At 39.8% G+C, this 21,143-nt stretch overlaps 1 protein-coding gene across 8 annotated transcripts in view; it reads left to right on the forward strand.

Moving 5' to 3' along the window:
• SLC25A13 (solute carrier family 25 member 13) overlaps window positions 1–21,143 on the forward strand; it is a 199,861-nt gene that overhangs the window by 26,459 nt on the left and 152,259 nt on the right. For all 8 annotated transcript variants that reach the window (XM_074035470.1, XM_015447314.4, XM_074035468.1 and 5 more), the window contains one exon: window positions 8,977–9,119. Coding sequence is in view for 5 of the 8 variants with exons in the window: in XM_005550161.5 (XP_005550218.1) it covers window positions 8,977–9,119 (143 nt within the window). In the remaining 3 variants the exon portion in view is untranslated. The remainder of the gene's footprint in view (window positions 1–8,976; window positions 9,120–21,143) is intronic.

Here is a 21,143-nt window from a genome sequence, read left to right on the forward strand (position 1 = left end):
CTGGGATTATAGGCATGAGCCACTGCGTTGGCCACAATACCGTATACAGTTTCTAAGGTGGAAAAGGATTCTGGAGGATGAAAGTCCAGAAAACAGAAAAACATTTGTTCCTTACCTAAGCTGATCTCTATAGTTGTGTATGTTGGGACCACCATGGTTGGAATGAGGTGTGTATGAGAGAACCAGAGAAGATTTTTGTATGTGTGTTTAAGGTCTGTTGATATTGTAAAACTCCAGTGACAGAAATCTGAAAGACCACTTGTAGAAGAGTAACTAAGTGGACTGCCAAAGATCCTATCAAAACAGAAAGTTGCTCATTAACTTAAGCTGGTAAAGTAGTCATCATTCTTTGAACTCTGGACCTATCTGTTACTTCTGTTTTCTAAACAAGAAAGAGTGGTGGGCATCCTTATGATAGGAAGTGGGAACATCAGAGAGGGTGTCTCAATAGATGGTGCATTTTAGAATCTCACTGGTTGGTGTGATCCATTGATAAGACTCCACTTAAAGGCTGTGTCCACCTTTCAAGGCCATATGGTCCCTGGAGAAGCTAGACTGAGACCTTAATTTGGAACAATGTATCTTTGTCAGTTGCTACATCCACTTTCAGCAGCCTGCAGGATTATACTAGGGGGGAGTCTAATTGATCAGGTAGACCTAGAGAGGGTGAGATTCCATGCAGAGTTCTGGAGAGACACCTGTAGTGTTTCTGTTTAAGTGCACTTGAAGGCCGAGGGTGGAGCCTTTGGGATAGATAGGGAAGTACTCTCTTCCCTTGGGGTGGTTGGGACTATGTGACTTTTGAGGAAGAATTTGTATGTGGCTTGGAGTCCTAAGAGATGACGTCGGGGGGGCCGTACCTGAAGAAAACAGCAGTCAGCAGTTTGTGGAAAGGATTGTGCATCTGGCAAAAGTTCTGGTGACCTCACCAGGCCTGGATAGTGTGGTACCAACCCAAATCTGCCTTGGCTTAGCATGCTAAGGATGTCAGGTTTACCATTTATCACAGATGGTATTGTGGTGAGGGGAAGAACGGGAAACACAGCAGTGAGGGGACTGTGCCAGGCTGAGCTTTTTAGTTCATTATGGATCAGCAGTAAGCATTCTGTAAACCTGTCTACTTTGCTGATTTTCTGTGACTTTTTCCGGACTTGACTTTCTTCCTAGTAAAAATTCCATGTGAAATATCCTACCCTTCTTTCTGCTAACCTATGTAAAGAGAGGATTCTTCTGTAGCTTGGGAGTTGGAAGGGAGCTTCATTGCAGCCTTCACACCAGATGTGATGGTAGCAGGAAAGTTGGCAGCTCTGTAGATCAACGACAGCCGGTGAAATTGAGCCAGATAAGGAAAGAGGGCTCCTGCGGGATTAAAATGAGCCCAATTCTGACCTTTTCATTTATTTGAGAATTTAGAATCAGTTCCACTGTTTTTTTTGAAGGTACCTAGGTACAGTTTCATGAACTGGGTATATATCAATGCATACTTCATGGCTCCTGTCCATAAATATCTGAGTGAGAACTGTGTGTAAGTATAAAAATCCCCAGAAGCCATGATATGATTGATAAGTGTTGTACAGCATTAATTAACAGGAAGATGATGTGGTCTAATTTTTTCTTTCTATGGAGAGTCATTAAGTTATGGAGAGGTAGTAATATTTGAACTGCGCTCGAAGATGAGTACGTAGAGAAGGGTTTGTTGGCAATGGAAGACCTTTTTAGGCAAAGAAAACAACACATACAAAGTAAAGAGCTGTCAGAGTGCCACATGTGTGGAGGGAATGGCTACACAGTTGGACTGGCTCGGGGCACAGGGTCCTGGCTGGTGGTAGTCAGGGCAGGACTTGTTATAAAACATGTGGGGCTAAGGCATATTACAGATGTTTTCTCTTTTTTGAGACGGAGTCTCACTCTGTCGCCCAGGCTGGAGTGCAGTGGTGCGATCTCGGCTCACTGCAAGCCCTGCCTAGCTGGGTTCACGCCATTCTCCTGCCTCAGCCTCCCAAGTAGCTGGGACTACAGGCACCTGCCACCACGCCCAGCTAATTTTTTGTATTTTTATTAGAGATGGGATTTCACCATGTTACCCAGGGTGGTCTTGATCTCCTGACCTCGTGATCCGCCCGCCTCGGCCTCCCAAAGTGCTGGGATTACAGGCTTGAACCACTGCGCCTGGCCAACGAGAGATGTTTTCTTATGGAGGATGTTCTTGTGGCAAGTGGCAGGTAATGTTTCATCTAGATGTAGAAGTTAAAGTCTAAGAAGTCAGTTTTGTTTCTAGCCTGATGACGTGCATTTTTCTGTTTGCCTAGTGCTTTTGGTGTTGCTTCCTGTTAGCTTAAACAGATGTGTATTGAGTGTCTACAGTTTAAATAAAACACCATGAAACTCTGTGGTGAGTGGGAGGTGCAAAAGGTGTATAACAATGACCACATCTTAAAGGAGCTCAGATTTTATATAGGAGACCAGATGGATAGGCATGCAGGAGGTAACAAAGAATCTTAAAGTTGGCATACTCCAAGGGCCCACATTGTGGTTAAAGCAAATGCTATAGGAGGTGGAAGGAGGGAGCAGCCCCTGTTGTGGGGAGTGGTCAGGGAAGGCCCCGAGGAGAGAAAACTTGGGGAGTCTCAGGGACAAGTGGGAGAGGCGACAAGGAACACATTCGAGGGAAGGCCTGGAGATGAGTCGGGGAGAAAACAACCTCTCCAGGTTGAAGGAGTCTTGGTCATCCTTTAAATGTTTATTTAAATACAACTCTTCATGCTAAGTATCACAGGGTGTGGGTGACAGGATTGGAAAGGTAATTGGGGGTTTGGCATTCCACTAACCAGTGGGGAGCATTTGAGGTTTTTTGACAAGGAGGTGAGTGTGAGATTTGATTGGTGCAACAAGGCCACAAGTTAGGCAGCCTTAGGGTTGTGGCAGCAGGAGGAATGGAGAGTGGCAAGATAGAGTCACTTTGAGAGAATATTTGATGAAGATGGCTGATTTTTTATAATGGATGAAAGAGAGCAGAGAGGAAATACAGCCTGGGTGCAGAGAGGAGCCGGTAATAAGAATAGAGAAAGTGAGAGGGAGCCAGTAGCTCCAGGAAGGAAAAGAGATGATGGCTACTACTGTATTAGTAATAGAGAAAGTGAGAGGGAGCCAGTAGCTTCGGAGAGGAAAAGAGATGATGTGTACTACTGTATTAGTAATAGAGAAAGTGAGAGGGAGCCAGTAGCTTCGGAGAAGAAAAGAGATGATGTGTACTATTGTGTTAGTAATAGAGAAAGTGAGAGGGAGCCAGTAGCTTGAAAGTGACAGGGAGCCAGTAGCTTCAGGGAGAAAAAGAGATGATGCATACTATTGTATTAGTCTGTTCTCACACTGCTAATAAAGGCATACCCAAGACTGGGTAATTTATGAAGCAAAGAGGTTTAATTGACTCAGTTCCACATGGCTAGAGAGGCCTCACAATCATGGTAGAAGGCGAATGAGGAACAAAGTCTTGTCTTATATGGTGACCGGCAAGAGAGCTTGTGCAGGGGAACTCCCATTTATAAAACCACCACATCTTGTGAGACTTATAGGGAGACCGCACCCATGATTCAGTTATCTCCAGCTGTCCCTGCCCCTGACACGTAGGGAGTATTACAATTCAGGATGAGATTTGGGAAGGGACACAGACAAACCATGTCAACTGTTTAGAAGTATATAGTCTCATATAATTAAATCTCTGTAGCAAAAGATGGGAAAATTGGGGAAAAGGGCTGAATGAGAAACGTAAGACATATTACAGAGTAACATAGTGAATTACACTTGGATTTTTATAATTGTTCTGTCAACAAAATCATGGTATCCACTTTTAAAATGTTTGTAGGTAAATTTTGAAAAACAGTTAATTCTCTTTTTGGAAAGCTTTTTATCACACCAATTTTATATTTATTGAAAATTTAAAAGGTGGATATATGAACAAAAGTAACTTGTGATCTTTGCATAGGAAGGTAGGTGCAGATATTTATATGTTTATTTCTCAGTCTATGTGTCTCTCTGTATGTATATAATTTTTTTTCCCCTTAGGAGAAAAAAATTACTGTTTTATATCTATTTTTTTCCCTTACCTGCTATGTTACAAATAGTTTTTCCTATAATTCAGTGTGCTTCTACTTTTTTTTATTTTTGTAAATTACTTTATTTCTTCCATGATGATTTAGAGGGACTATTTTTAAACTAGTACGAATATGTCATAAATAATATCTGGCCATCTTCTAACCAGTTGAATAATTTCTTGTGCAATAAGCTACCTCACATCTTTTGGCAAGCAATACATTAAATTTGATTAATAAAGACATTATACAATGAATTAGGACACAATTAAAATTTGCTTTAAATATTTCTTTGGGGGAGAGGACACCACACTTCTACTCGATGAAGAGAAACATTTTTACAGTCCAGCGGTCTTTTTTTTTTTTTTTCTTTTACCACCTATTATGCCATGAAGTCATAGGTAATAGTTTCCAACAGCGCAGGCTCCTTCCTGTGGGTTCTCACAAAGTGTGCTTCTCTGCGTGGAGCAGGCTGACACCAGGTACCTTACTCTTTGGCTTCCTTCTTTTTCTGATCATTTTTCTTCACCCTTTTCAGGAAGCTATCTCAGCTCTTAGAGTGCTTAATGTGCTCAGCACACACATTAATTCTCTTGGCAAGAGTCTTGCCCTTAACTTGTTTGTTTACAACAGTGCCAACAGCATGCTGGGTGGCATTGTAGACTCCTCTACTTTTGCCATGGTAACACTTGTAAAGCATTCCTTTTTGAACAGTACCCATTCCCTTCATGTCTACAATATCATCTTTCTTATAGATTTGCATATATGTGGCCAAAGGAACAACTCCATGTTTTCTTTTTTTTTTTTTTTTGAGACGGAGTCTCGCTCTGTCGCCCAGGCTGGAGTGAGGTGGCCAGATCTCAGCTCACTGCAAGCTCCACCTCCCAGGTTTACGCCATTCTCCCGCCTCAGCCTGCCGAGTAGCTGGGGCTACAGGCGCGCGCCACCGCGCCCGGCTAGTTTTTTTTGTATTTTTTAGTAGAGACGGGGTTTCACCGTGTTAGCCAGGCAACTCTGTGTTTTCTAAAAGGCCTAGAGAACATATATCGGGTGCCTCTCCTCTTTCCCTTTGTGTGCATCATTTTGGCGAATTACTGGAAGATGGTGGTTCCGGCTGAAAGGAAGCCTTCTACAATATTTTTAATGCTACATAATATTCCTACATATGGCTGTTTCTGTTTTGTGCTAATTTATCGAACCACTATTTATTATTGGATATTTAGTTGTCTCCTGTGCTTTACTATCATAACAGCACTATAATGATAGTGTTGTACCTACATTTTTGCATATAGCTAGCATTATTTTCTTAGGATAAATTCCTAGAAGTGGCACCATTGGGTTAGAATGGGTTTACAACATATTAAGGCTTGTGATTCTTCTTGGTAGACTGCCTCTCGTGAAGGTTGTTTCAATATATATTTTGGGTGGGAACATGTAAGTGTTCATTTCCTACATTATATCAACTCAGATTATTATGAAAAAAAATACCGTAGCAGCAACAAAAAAGACTTTATGCCAATCTGTTAGTTGAAAAATTGTATCTTATTTAAAATATTCATTTTTTAAATAAATAGAGCAATATATTTATTGACCATTTATGTTTCTTAAATTTATTTTTAACTTTATTGTGATAATTTTTCAGACATACAGAAAATAGAGTAGTAAACACCCACATAACCATCATCTAATTTAAAGTAATACTTGTCATATTAGTTTATGCATTTTTTTCTGATTTATGTTAATGTAAATATAACTTAGCTATCACTATAATTCACCCTAAATAATTTAGCATAGAACTTCAAATAATAAAAACAATCTCCTACACAGTTGTAATACCATTGTGCACCTAATAAAATTAATGATAGTTCCCTAATATGAAATACCCAATCCAGATTCAAATCCTTAATTATGTTGTGTTTCATCCCTATAACAGGGAATCGAAGTAAAGGATGGGCAGATGCAGTGACCTGTTGTGTGCACCTTCTCAGTGGTTGGAAAACAGTAGGGGATTTGTCCTTCAGTCCCAGGATGTGAGTGATTCATGGCAGTAGGGCAGCTGGATGATTATGGTTCTACCCTGGCTCATTCACAGCTTACAGACCTTTATCAATTTACTGTGACTGATGGTGAGCAGGCCAGATACGACCCCTGCCCTTGGGGAATGGGCATTTGTAGTGATAGGTTCCTTCTGGTTTCCTTTGCTGTCATCTTCACTGGGTATGGTGGTATTTCTTGGTGATGACAATAAGTATTATACAACATTATATGAGAACTCCTAAAACTCTTCCCATTTTGCAGGTGTATGTTTAATCATAATAAAACTCCCGAAAATTGTAAGGGAGGAAGGCTTCAGGTCGCTAGTGAAAAATATTCTCAAAGAAGGATTAATGACATTTTAAAGATGTGGTGGCTATAAGGATATAGTCCGTTCCCCCTATAGGGACCCTCTGCTCACTGCTGCAGGGAAAGCAGAGTTTAAAAAAACTCAGAGAAACTCTCTGATATTTAGTCCTGAAATGAAGAAAGACTGGTGATATGGTTTGGCTGTGTCCCCACTCAAATTTCAGCTTAAATTGTAATAATCCCCACATTTAAAGGGTGGAGCCAGGTGGAGATCATTGAATCATGGGGGTGGTTTCCCTCATACTGTTCTCGTGGTAGTGAATAAGTCTCACGATATCTGATGGTTTTACAAATGGGAGTTCCCCTGCACAAGCTCTCTTGCCTACCGCCATGTTAAGACGTAACTTTGCTCCTCATTTGCCTTCCACCATGATTGTGAGGCCTCCCCAGCCATGTGGAACTATGAGTCCATTAAACCTCTTTTTCTTTATAAATTACCCAGTCTCGGGTATGTCTTTATTAGCAGTGTAAGAACAGACTAATACAACTAATGTCTAAGCTTAGAAAAGTAATGGAAGAAGTTTCAAAGGAGAAAAAAATTCTATAGACTCAATTATATAAAAATACCAAACGGAAAAATATTTGCAACAAATATAATAGACCAAAGCGAGTAAAGGGCATGTTCACACACTGTTGGTGGGCGTGTAAATTGGTACAATCTTTTCCGGGGAGCAGTGTGATAATAAGTACCAAGAGCCCAAAAGTTCCTCTCCTTTGACTCAACGATTTCTCTTCTGGGAGCCTAGCCTTTGAAAATTGCCAGGAATTTGGACAAATGTTATATACAAAGCTTGCTACCTTAGCTTTATTTAAAAATACTAAAAACTGGAAATGTCTACTGGTACTAGAAAAGTTAAATTGTATATTGAAATAAATTATTCACTATCAGGGGCAAGCTTAGGTAGTATAACTCCTAAGTCATAGGATTGCTCTAATTAGCAGTGATATTTCCTTTATATTTTCATCTTGTTTTGGCTCAATTAGGAAAATCAAACTATAATTCTTTACGTGTCCAAAAAGCTGAATTAAGTGCTAACTGAAGACTGGTAGGATCACTGGGGCATCTTTGAGGCTTTTCCTTGTAGTGTGCTAAAAAAATGTTACCTGTAAGACAATACTATAGAACATTTATGTAATATAAAGTACTTATTGTGTATAGGGCATTGTGCTAAGTAGATGACATGATTATCTCATTTATTTCTAGCATCTGTCTTATGAAGCTGTAATGTTGTTCTACTCATTTTATGAATGAGGAACCTGAGTTACCAAAAGCTTTAGTTACCTACCTGGGGCCATTCAGGTGGTAAGAGGCACAGTCCAGGCCCGTGGGACGCCAAAGCTTATTATTACTGAGTATCTGAGCAAAGCCTTAGTCTGCATTGGAATTGAAATGTAGAAATGACAAGTGACTTTTACAAACAGTTTTTATAAGGCTTAACTTGGATTAGAGAGAGAGGGGAGACACTGCCCTGGCACTTCACTGCGCACCCTCCATCACTATGGCTACCAGTGTGGTTCTTGTCACCCAGCTAGGCTTGTTCTTGTAGATGCACTGTCCTTACATCCTGAGTCCCCAAACCACTGTTTTGTCCCCAGGATCAAGAGGCCGTGTCCTGCTTCATAAGGACACCACAAGATCCCATGTAGTTTCTCAGCATTTCTACCCTTAGGGCTCCATGCAACAGAAATTAGTTGGCCCCCTCTTATCCAGGCTGGAGTGTTATCACATCAAGGGCCAGACCTTAGGAGAACACTGTGAGGAAGCATTGTATGCCACCTAATTCTTACTGAGCATTTCTGCATAGTAATGCTTTAGAATGGAGAGGACAGTAACTGGAGCAGCATTTACTGCCTCCCTCCATAAGATTGCCCAAGATGACATGCACTTAGTAGTTTGCTTTCCAGCTTAGCTTGTTTGCCATCCTTTCTTGTATCCTTGATGCTCTTAAAGCAGGAACGGGGCAAAGGAATTAGGTTGTTTGTCTCCATGACTTCGTAGTTCCACTTTTTTTTTTTTTTTTTTTTTAAAGCTATGTGCCTTTGCTAAAAAGCAAGACATAGTTTGTCTTTCCAAATTTCTGTAAACCAGGGTTTCTGAACCTGGACATTGCCCACACTTTGGGCTGGAGAACCATCTGTTGCCGGGAGTCATCCTGCGCATTGTTGGATGTTTAGCTACATCCCTGGCCTCTACCCGCTGGAGTCAGTAGCGCCCTTCCTCGCATGTTATGACAGTCTTAATTGCCATCAGATATTGCCAGATGTCCCTGTGGGAAAACATTGCTCCCAGTTAAGTTTATACACATAAAATTTGACTTGTTTTTTCTTTGAAGTGTTGGGAGTTAATGGTCATTGTGAAGAGTACATAATCATATCTGATATTTTATCATTTGGATATTTTGAGCTTTTTCACATATCGATCCCATGATTATATACTTCTGAAAATCAAATACATAAAATATTGTTTTTCTTTTTTTTAAAACAGTATGCAAGCATTGAGAAAAACGGTGAATTTTTCATGTCCCCCAATGACTTTGTCACTCGATACTTGAACATTTTTGGAGAAAGCCAGCCTAATCCAAAGACTGTGGAACTTTTAAGTGGAGTGGTGGATCAGACCAAAGATGGGTATGTTTATTTTTAATTATCTCATTTAATTCTTTTTGTTTGAAACAGCTTTCTTTTGCTCTAATGACCAGGAAGTGATTAAATGTATACCTTTCCATCTCTTAGGACCATTTTCTGTACTTACTACTACTATTATTACATTATTTGAGTAATAATTATTTCCTTCAATCATTGTTTCAAGTTGGGGATTCAGTATGTATATATTTGACTTGTTTAAAGAATACTTTACCGTTTCCGAGAACTATTATTGTCATCAAGGTGGTGGTGTGCAGATATATGACAGTATTTATATGCCTTTGGTATTTTTCAAGGCGGCTGTAAAATTGGGAGTAAATGTACAACATAGCTCTATGAACGTTAACTTTTCTGTAATCTTTCTTTCTGATCAAATCGCCTTTAAAAATTCACATGTGATTCCAAAGCCCCAAGAAAGGCACTCTGCAAAAGCTAGAGGAAAGAAACTGTACCATATAGAATTAAATAGGACACACTGCAGAATGCCTTTGGATTCTTTTTTTCCCTACCAGTCTTCTCTGCTTCCATTTTGTTGGAACTTTTTTTTCCCCCCTCTTTTGAGGCAGGGTCTCACTCTGTTGCCCAGGCTAGAGTATAGTGGCATGATGTTGGCTCAGTGCAACTTCTGTCTTCCGGGTACAAGCGATCCTCCCACCTCAGCCTCCTGAGTAGCTGGTACCAAAGGCGTGCACCACCATGCCCAGCTAATTTTTGTGTTTTTTGTAGAGATGGGGTTTTGCTCTATTGCCCAGGCTGGTCTCAAACTCCTGGGCTCGAGCCATCCGCTTGCCTCGGCCTCCCAAAGTGTTGGGATTTACAGGCATGAGCCACTTTATCTGGCCTTCTGCTTTCATTTTAAAGATGGGGTTTTCTTAAGCTGTATAAGATGGCAGTGGCTTTTACCATTAAACACAGAATTTTGGACTCTGAACTCTTGCTAATCAAACACCAATGTCTGCTAATAGCCAAAGTATAATGTACAAGAACTAACCTCTAGGTAAACTGTAAAGGACCTTGCCTTCTTCCTTCTCTAGGTAAACTGTAGGAGACTTCGCTTCTGTTCCTGCTGCTTGCCAGCACCCTTTTGACAGACTGCAGTTACCTACCACTCTGAGATGGAGTTCTCTAGCACTGAATTTTCTCTATTTATTGGAATCTTCATGTGTCTGATTTTCCCACATGCAGTGGTTTGAAATATAACCCATGTATAATGTCTTTGTGTACTTCAAATACTCTCAGTTTTCACTGGCACTTTCCTTTTCTTATTTATGCACTTGTCACCCTTTTTTTTTTTTTTCCTTTTTTTTTTTTTTTTAATGGAAAGGACCTCCTGTAAAATGAAGACCTTGATGAGTGGGAGGGAGCAGGCAGGGAATTAGATGATCTACTTGTTGCAGTTTTCTGGAGGATTGTTGGATTATGCCTTCTCTCTCTGTTCAAGCGGCAGAAGGTTTCCTTTTTAACCTTCTTACCTTTGTTTTCTACCCTCACCCCAAGGTGGAGTCTTTGCTTGGTAGGAAAATGTAGTATATGAGCAGGGTGGCGCAGGAAAAGGCTGGGGTGTATTTCACAGTAGTTCATTTAAGCTGAAGCTATGCAAAACATAGACTTATTCCAGCAAGCATTTTTCTGTGGAAAATCTGATTGTTTTTTCACTCCCTACAATGGCTCATGGTTCAGAGGAAGTGTGACCAAGTTCACATGCAACATGAATTATCTGCCTTAATATTTGAGATCAGTTTTTTCTAATTTGGAAAAATTTTAAACTACAGAAAAAAATTCTGAGCCACAAAAAAAGTTGAGAGAAAAATACAGTGAGCACACAACCTATATGCTTCACCTAGATTGACTTTTTATTTTTTTACCATTTTTACCATCTTTGTGCTCTCTTTGTACACACACATTTTCTACACACAAACACACACATAATTTCTTTTTTTGGTTAAGTATAAATTGTATGCATCACAATATTTCAGCATTTATCTTCTGAGACTAAGAACATTCTCCTGCATGAACCCCCATGCTATTATCACACTTAGGAGAATTAATGATCATGTCAAATATCAGCTAATGTCTAATCCATATTTAAATATACTAGAACTTTCAAGTATATTTACAGAGCTGGTGTCTTCACCTCCCTTCCCTACCTCAAATGGCTCTTTGCCTATTCTTGTTTCTTTTTTGTTTTTTTATTGAAGATTATACTGCATTTTGTTATGTCTCCTTTACTCTAAAACAGAACAGAAACATTATATTGTTTTTCATGATACTGACTTTTGAAATCCAGGCCAGTTATTTTGTTGAAGGTCCTGCATTCTGGACTTGTCTGATTGTTTCCTCATTGTCTGATTCAATTCCGGATACATTTTGGGGTATAGGTTAGGAGCTATTCTTTACTACCTATTGTATGTCCTCAGGAGGGATAGTGTCCAGGCGTTGGTGATGCTGTTTGATCAGTTGATGAAGGTGGCATCCACCTGATATTTCCATTGTAAAGACTCCATTTTGTTGTTATATATGAGTAGATAATCTGTGGGATGATACATCAGGATCACATGGATATCCTTTTCTCCAGCAACCTTTCACCTAATGGTTTTAGCATCGATGATGATTCTTTGCTGAATCAGTTATTCTATTGATGTTTAAAAGGTGGCGATTTTTCTAATCCTATAATTTCTCCTATACTTACTGTCCAACATTCTTTAGTAAACAGAAACTTTCTTTCCTCCCCCCCTTTTCTTTCTCTTTTAATCTTTTATATCAACATAAATTACTGGATTTACTTACTTTAATTCTGTATTATACTCCATTACCAGTATGCTCTTACATGCAAAGTGTCTCAAATGTGGTCAGTGGGAGGGCTGGGCTTCAAGCTGGCTTCTTATTCTCAGCTTTCAGATGCTTCGTGCTTTTGACAAATTAGTTGTTCCAGGCTTTTGACAAATTAGTTGTTCCAGGCTCACCTTGAGCTGTTCCTGCCTTTGACCTGGAAATCACTTCCCCCCGCCGCCGCCCCGACAAGAAGGTCTCATTCCTTTTATTTGGGAATGGTGCTGAGAAACAAAACTCTGGGCACTGGCTTATTGTTACCAGGGTGTTACTCCTCTGACTTTTCAGTGAAAAGAGCTGGGAAATATACAAACTTTAAAAAATTAAAAGTTCCTAATGACATCTCCTTTTAAATTTAACATTATAGTATTTTTCTTTGCTTTTTAAATTTTGTATCTCTTTCTCTCTGTGAAAATTTTGGTTCCTACATACATTAGTGTGTTTATGGGCCTTTATTTGATAGAATTGGAAGACCTCTGAAGGTATACGAAAGAGCAAAAATATTTTAAAAAATAAATAAATAGGCTGAGTGCAGTGGCTTATGCCTGTAATCCCAGCACTTTGGGATGCCGAGGCAGGCGGATCACCTGAGGTCAGGAGTTCGAGACCAGCCTGACCAACATGGCGAAACCCCATCTCTACTAAAAATACAAAAAAATTAGTCGGGCATGGTGGCTGTCACCAGTAATCCCAGCTACTTGGGAGGCTGAGGCAAGAGCATCACTTAAACCCAGGAGCTGGAGGCTGCAGTGAGTAGAGATCGTACCATTGCACTCCAGCTTCAGTGACAGAGCGGGACTCCGTCTCAAAAATAAAATAAAATAAAATAAAATAACGTAAAATAATAAATAATTGGAATACCTTCTGATGTACTTTGCCTTTTATTTTATCCCCCTTCCCAGTAATAGACATGCTTTTTCTTTTTTTGAAACATATAATCTCCAAAAATTCAGACTTACATTTATCAGATAACAACAATGTAACATATATTTTACATATATAATATAACATAATGTGTGTATTTTCTCAAAAGTTTGTGACAGATTTGAAAGGCTGACTTTGTTTTCTTGGTTTTATCGATGAGCTGTCTGAAGCTCTTGGTATTTAAACAGTTTGTAGCTAAAAGGTGCTCAGGCCTGTCAGGTTTTAAATTCCTTGGCCTTTTCAGTGTTCTGAGCTGCCTCTTCTCATAATCGCACAGTCCTCTTTAGTTGACATTTGCTTTTAGATTTTGTATTATCTTAAATCTCAGTGTTTTACTGTGACACGGAAAATGTTAGATGGCCTTAATCCTTTGCCCTATAACAAATCTTTTAGTTGCAAAAACCTTGAACATCTCAGTTTTTTTTCCTTTGATTTCTAGTTGGCGTGTAATAATTGTACATATTGGATACCAAGTGTTAGTTCAGTACATGTGTATAATGTGTAATAATCAAATTAGAGTTTTGTATCAATTTGTTGACTAAATTTAGTTAAATGTACTAAGAAGCATTTTCGCAAAAGCCCATGAATGGAAACTGTATTTCAAATTCTGTTACTCACCTTAACAGGCTGAATAATGGCCACCCAAAGAGATCTAGTCCTAATCCCTGGAATTTGTAAATATTACCTTACTTGGAAAAAGGGACTTTGCATCTGTGATTAAATCAAGAATTTTGAGATGAAGATATTACTCTGGATTGTTTGGGTGGGCTCTAAATTCCATCACAAATGTCATTAGAAGATAGAGGCAAAGGGAGAGTTGACACAGAAACAGGGAAGAGGAAGAGACAGGTGACCACAGAAGTGGAGATTAGAGCGATGCAGCCATAAACCAAGGAATGTCTGGAGTCACCAGATGTTGGAAGAGGCAAGAAGGGATTTTCCGCAAGAGCCTTTGGAGAGTCTATGGCCTTATTGAACTCTTGATTTAGGGCTTCTCATCCCTAGAACTGTGATAGAATAAATTTTATTGTGTTAAGCAACCCAATTTATGGTAATTTGTTTTATTTATTTGTTTATTTATATTTTATTTTACTTTTAGGCAAAAGGTCTTGCTCTGTTGCCCAGGCTGGTCTCAAATTCCTAGACTCAGGCTATCCTCCTGCTTTAGCTTCTGGAGTAGCAGAGATTACAGGCATGTGCCACTGAACTTTGCTGTTTATATTTTATTTATTTATTTTTGAGATGGAGTCTTGCTCTGTTGCCCAGACTGGAGTGCAGTGGCATGATCTCAGCTCATTGCAACCTCTGCCTCCTGGTTCAAGCAATTCTCCTGCCTCAGACTCCTGAGTAGCTGGGATTACAGGGGTCCACCACCATGCCCCACTAATTTTTGTATTTTTAGTAGAGACATTGTTTTATCATGTTGGCCAGGCTGGTCTCGAACTCCTGATCTCAAGCAACCCACCTGCCTTGGCCTCCCAAAGTGCTGGGATTATTATAGGTGTGAGCCACCGCACCTAGCTCCAGCTATTTATATTTTCTAATTGACAAGGTTGAATATATTTATGATGTACAACGTGATGTTTTGAAATATGTATACATTGTAGAATGGCTAAAGCAAGCTAATTAGCATGTCCATTACCTCATATACTTATTTCTTTTTGTGTTGAGAACACTCAAAATCTACTCTTAGTAATTTTCAAGTATACAATATATGATTATTAAGTATAGTCAGTATGTTGTACAATAGGTCTCTTGAGCTTACTCCTCTAACTAAAATTTTGTATTGTTGGACCAACATCACCCCAGGGCCTTTCCCCATACTGTCCCCTTCCCCCAAGCGAGGCCCTGGCAACCACCAGTCTGCTCTCTGTTTCTATGAGTTTGACTTTTTTAGATTCCATGTATAAGTGAGATCATGTAGTATTTGTCTTTCTGTGCCTGGCTTATTTCACTTAACGTATTGTCCTTCAGGTTCATCCATATTGTCACAAGTGAGAGGATCTCCTTTTTAAAGGCTTAATAGTGTTGCATTGTGTGCATGTATCACATTTTCTTCATCCATTCATCTGTTATGGGCACTGGAGTTGATTGCATATCTTGGCTATTGTGAATAATGCTGCAGTGAACCTGGAAGTGCAGACGCCTCTTCAGTGTACCAGTTTTATTTTCCCGTTGTAATTTGTCACAGCGGCCCCAGGAAATGAATACACTCATGTAGCTGTTTTTTTCCGGGACATCAGAAAGCTTATAGTTGTGAAGAATTTTCTTTTGCCAAGGACCAGCCTGATCCAGAAAAAATCTTTTTCTAGTGGTAGTTTGGCTTGATCCAGACATTTTCCAGGCAGAGACCCCTATTGTGAACTGTCTCTGTGAGGTCATGGCCGCTTTCTAAAGACTTCACCTATGTGTGGGCTGGGGTGGAACTCCGGGCAGGGAATTTAAATGCCTGTGCACTTATGGCCTTAACACCTCCAGCTTGCTGAGGGAGGGATCCTGTTTTCTGTGGCACTCTTGTTTCTGATGGAATGATGCGTGAGTGCCTTGGGTGCCTTGGTCAGCCCTCCGTGCTGGAGCTTCTCTCTGAACACTCTCCAGTCATTCAGCAGCTCTTTGGGAACCTCGTCTCTGTGCTTGGCACAGTTGTGTATATTGAGGATAACATGGTGAGTGGAAAAAAAGCAAAGTGCTTGTTGCCCTCTTGGAACTTCTAATTTAATGGAGCAGATACATATTCATCAGGGAGCCTGAAAGAAATGTGAATTGATGTGATACTGCCATGAAAGAGAGGGATAGTGTGAGTAACAGCAAATAGGGGCTTCATTTGGACTGGGAAGTTGGGAAGACTTTCCATGAGTGACATCTGAGCTGCAGGAGTTGGAGGTGGGAGTACAGAGGACAGAGAGTTGCAGGCAGAGGGAACAGCACTTGCAAAGGCCCTGTGTTTTGAAATGCAGAGGCTGGCATGCCTGGAGCACGGAAGTGCAGGGCATGGTGGTGGGAGAGGTGGGCTGTGCCCAGACTGTGTAGGGACTTGTACCTCATGTTAAGGATTGGAGCTCTTTATCCTGAGAGTGCTGGAGAGCCATCAAAGGCTAATTTGAATGAGGGGATTGGCATGATTTGCCTGTGTAACAGCATACTTGCTGTTAATACTCTTTGTTGTGTTTAGACCTCCCTGCATTCCACTGTTTTAATCTACTTAATGATGGGTTTAATCAATTTATGAAGTTCCGTAAGGGAGATGAGAGGAGACTTTGAGTGTCTAGGGCTGGAAGCCTTTTGTTTTTGGTGGGCCTTAATGAGTGAAGAGGGCTTGTCCCAGCATTTGAGGAGGAGGTGGGACTCTAAGGACTTCTTAGGGCCTAGACCTCCTTACTGATACTGAACCACATAACTGAACTGTACCTTTTAGATTTGGTTGTGATTATTATTATTTTTATTCAAAATGAGAATAAAGCTTTGTATATCTTCTAAGTATAATTTTTATACATTATTCACACAACTTGTCTGTTAAGAGCAAGGTGAAAATCTTTCCTTTGATCTTTGCAAATGTTCTATTTGTTGTTGTTTTTGACTGTTGTCTTTTAACAAGTCAAGGCTAAAAAACTGTCATCACTTGTGACTGACCTTCTCACCTGGGAAGACCACGTGGGACTAGAATAAGCTGGAGGTGTTGAGTGCCTGACTCACTGAGGGTTACGGGTACCAAGCACTGTCTGTGGGGTGGGCACCGGGTGGCTCAGGGATCCAGTCGGCTTGCTAGGGTCACATAGGAATTTACCACACATATGTCTTTCATCTCCAGTGTGGAACCTCTTTGCACTCCACGTGCCAACAGAAGTTGGCGCTTCTTTTGGAAAAGGGATGTTAGTTGTCTCAATTTGCTAGTGATGAGGCTGACAGATTCACTATACTACCTTGTCAGCCCCCTGCCACTTTGTTGTACCAAAATGACAGCAATATAATCAAACCCTTAAATAATTTTTCTTTCTTTTTTTTTTTTTTTTTTTTGAGACAGAGTCTCAGGCTGGAGTGCAGTGGCATGATCTCAGCTCACTGTAACCTCCGCCTCCTGGGCTTAAGCAATCCTCCTGCTACAGCCTCCCCCGTAGCTGCAGTTACAGCCATGCACCACCACACCCGGCTAATTTTTGTATTTTTAGTAGAGATGGGGTCTCACCATATTGGCCAGGCTGCTCTCGAATTCCTGACCTCAAACGATCCACCTGCCTCAGCCCTCCCAAAGTGCTGGGATTATAGGTGTGAGTCGCTATGCCCGGCCTCAAATAATTCCTTTCTGTTCAGAGTAAAGAGATTGAGTCCTGGACAGTTCCTGTTTTGATGCATGAAGAATAAGGGCATCAAAGAAGAAAAAGATGAAAAAGAAATCTAAAGATTAGAAATGTGTGGCCTATATGAATAAAGCATGTTCTCTGCCTTTCCTATGTTTGCTATTCTTTTTCTGAGGAAAAAATATATGGCCTTTTAAAGATTTCACAAGGTGAAGGAAGATATAATAATGTTGATGATAAAATGATTTTTATATACCTGTTTTCATTTTGTGAGGCTGTCACGATGAAATCCAGGCCTTGGCCACATGCTGGGAGTTAATGAGGTTTACAATTGGCAATACTTAAAGAGTATTAGGGTAATGTATTTAAACATCAGCAGTTCACAGCCTGAAATGTTCATCATCTGTCAGGTTATAATACGGAATCAATAAAGGGAGGTCTTTCAATTTGCTAATGAGGAAAGTTTTCTATACTATTAGGGTAGACATAGATTTCAGATAAACACCTGAAATTCATAAACTATAGAATTTAGCAAAAGCATCTCTTCAATTAAAAAAAAAAACCTTGATAGTAATCAATAGCAGTCACCTGAGAAGCTTAGATTTTCTTCTTAGTCATCAGACTCCCAAATTAATCTACCAAAACAAAAAACCTCATTAACAGCTCTCATTGAATCAGTGTTATTTTTTCCTTTCTCTCAAGGTGTCTGATTAACCCCCTTTCTTTTAGCATTACTCACTTTGTGTTAATATTTGATGTCTGAAATCATGGGGGGGGGGGTGTGTGTGCAATGTGGTGGCTAGACACTGTCTACAGGCAGTAAATTAAAAAGAATTTTTAAAAAGGTTTGTATTATGTTGCTGATGTATTAGAAAATCTCTAGGAATGTCAGGTGCCTGGGTTTTCTTTTTCTTTTTAATTTCAGAAAGGGTTGATTGCTGACTGGTTGCTGATTTTGCTTCTCATTCATATGTACAGATAGCTCTCCTTCTCCTCTTACCTGGCTCCTCCTGCTTACCAATCCAAGCCTTCTTTTGGAGAGTTTTATTGAAAAGGAAGGGTGAGAAATAAGGCCATAACTGGAAGGAAAAGGGAGGTTGAAGGAGGTTTTTTTCTAGGTGAATAAATAATGTCTGCCAATGGGAAAGACTCATTTGAGAGTAGATAACATTGACAATGTAGGAGAGAAAGTAAAGACATTCTGGAGCATTATCTAGAAGGTTGGCCTCTTGTAAGAGCATGGAGAGTTCAACTAGAACACCTGACCTCAAAGTGTAGCCAGTGGACTCCTGGAAGCCCCTGAGAACTTTTCAGAAGTCCAGGAAGTCAAAACTATTTGCACAATAGTAAAAGCATGATCTGCCTTTTTCACCATGTTGATATTTGAGCTGATGTTTCTGAAAGCAATAGTGAATAAAACTTCTGGTGGCTTAATGGCAAATAAGGTTTTGTCTGAACATTGATGTCCCTCCAAAATTCATGTTGAAACTAACCTGCACGGTGATAGTGTGAAGATGTAGAACTTTGGGGAGATGATTAGGGCTTGAGGGAACCTGTTTGTCCCTTCTGCCATGTGAGGATGTAGCAAGAAGGCACCATCTATGAAGGAGAAAGTCTTCACCAGACACCAGACCTACTGCTGCCTTGATCTTGGACTTCCCAACCCCCAGAACTGTGAGCAGTAAATTCTGTTACTTATAAATTACCAAGTACTAGGATATTTTGTTGTAATAACCTGAACAGAATAAGACAGACACCAATCCAAACAGAGTAAGCAATCATTATTTTCTTCATTACACATTAATCATCATCATTATCATACTGATTCTGCTTCAGAATGTCTTTGAAGAAGCAGTCAAAATCACTGATTTTATTAAATCTTGCTCTTGATTACACAAGATTACATTTTAAAATTCTGAGTAATGGTAAGTATGCATAAAGAACTCTTTAATGTAGTATGGTGGTTGTCTGAGGAAAAGTACTTGTTTTGAGTTGCTAGTTGAGCTAGTCTTCTTCTAGGGGATACGGGCTACCATTTTTATTGGAAAGAATGACTTATTTGAAAGATTTAAAATTTTCATGTTTCATCTTCCTAATACTTAAAGACTTTCTGATGTCATTGGTGGTGATGTTAATGAATGTGGCTTTTAAATATAGTTTAATGAAGTTTCCTAACATTTGGATGATCTGCATAATATAGAGAAACAGTGTTTTCCCAGTTGACTGGAGTGCATGGTGTTACAAAATTATGCATGAGTAAAAGATAGTTTGAAAAGTGAGTCATAGACCGATGAATTTTAAGGTAACAGAGAGGAGAAAAGTTCACTAATATAGTTTCAGATTGCACATTGCCACTAGTCTTTAAGAAACTTTACTTATTGGGATTTGGTGTTGTATCAAAGAAGAACATCCCTAATTATCTAAAATGGCCATTAAAATACTTCTTTTCTAACTATGAATCTGTGTGAGACTGAAATCCTTTCATATTCTTCAACCAAAACAACATATTACAGCAGATTGAATGCAGCTGTTTTCCATTAAAGTCAGACATTTAAGAGATTTGTAAAGATATAAAACTGCTTTTCTCACTAAATTTTCTATTTTAGAAAATATAGGTCTTTGGCAGTGTGTGCTGGCTCACGCATGTAATCCCAGCACTCTGGGAGGCTGAGGCAGGAGGATCGCTTGAGGCCAGGAGTTTGAGACCAGCCTGGCCAACATAGCAAGACCCTGTCTCTACCATTAAAAGTAAAAAAAGTATGGTTCTTTTTCATACAAATGTTTTGTATTACCATGTAATAGAGTTACTTTTTAATGAAATAAATATTTTCTAAATTTCCCAATTTTAATTTCTGTACAGTAAATATGATAGCTATAATCCACATTAATAAAAGCTCTCTGGGGACCTCAACAATTTACAACCGTGTTAAGAGGTCCTGAGACCTAAAAATTTTGAGAAACACTGAGCTAGAAGAATAGAAGAGAAGGTAGAGACTAGGGTAGAGGCAGAGTGTAGATGTAGTGGTGAGATTTGGGGCAGGTTGTCTTTTGGTTTCTTTGGTTTTTCTCCAGGAAATAGATGAGATGGAGGTGCAGGTTGAGGTATTGGCAGTTTGTGGAGAGAGATTTGTATACTACATAGTTATCTAAAAGTGGGAGGGTGAATGTGTAAGGAACAGCATGATGGCTGGGCAGGAGCCACTTGAGTGCTTACCTGAGGATTAGTGATCATGAAATTTAAAGTGAGATGAGTTAGTGTGGCTGTGTGTTTTTCAGGTAAGGTCAGCTGTTCAGGTCCAGATAGTAAGGGTTGGATGTAGCTAGGGTTGAGGTCATGGCCATTGAATAATCCAGAATAGGCCAGGTTCCAGGGAGGTAGGTGCAGGGGCGTGCAAGGGAGTAAGTAATTATGATGATAGACTATAGATTTAGTCTGGGCAAGGAGCAAAGAGAGGACATTGGGTAGGATGCAATGAGGGATGGTGAGAAGGTGGCATGCTTAATGAATTGTGAATTTCAGCATAGTTGAAGGTTGTTGATCAATGGGATATGTTTATGAGGGACTGAACAGGAAGACTAGAAGATAGTGGCCATAAAGTGAGATGCATGAAATTGAGAAAAAGGAGTTTTTGGTAATGGCAAGTAAAGTCTAGAGTGTGACCATGGGAGTGAGTGACGGAGGAAGGATAGAAGAAAGGCCATAGGAAGAGATGAGTTAATGTAATTGGAGGCCTTAGTGTTTGAAGGATGAGTATATTGAAGGATAAGTATGTTGAAAATATTGAGAACTAAGATAGGAGTTGAGAGAGTGTCATCGAGCCAGGAGCTAAAATACGGGGTGAGAGGGGAATCCAGGGTTATTAGGTCACAGAAGCAAGAGGTATGCTGAATGGTATAGTCAGATGATGTGAATATTTGAATGGATGGGGGTTAGGAAGGAGAATATGGAATTTACTAGCCA

This window comes from Macaca fascicularis, chromosome 3, assembly GCF_037993035.2.
Source record: "Macaca fascicularis isolate 582-1 chromosome 3, T2T-MFA8v1.1".
Taxonomy (NCBI): domain Eukaryota; kingdom Metazoa; phylum Chordata; class Mammalia; order Primates; family Cercopithecidae; genus Macaca; species Macaca fascicularis.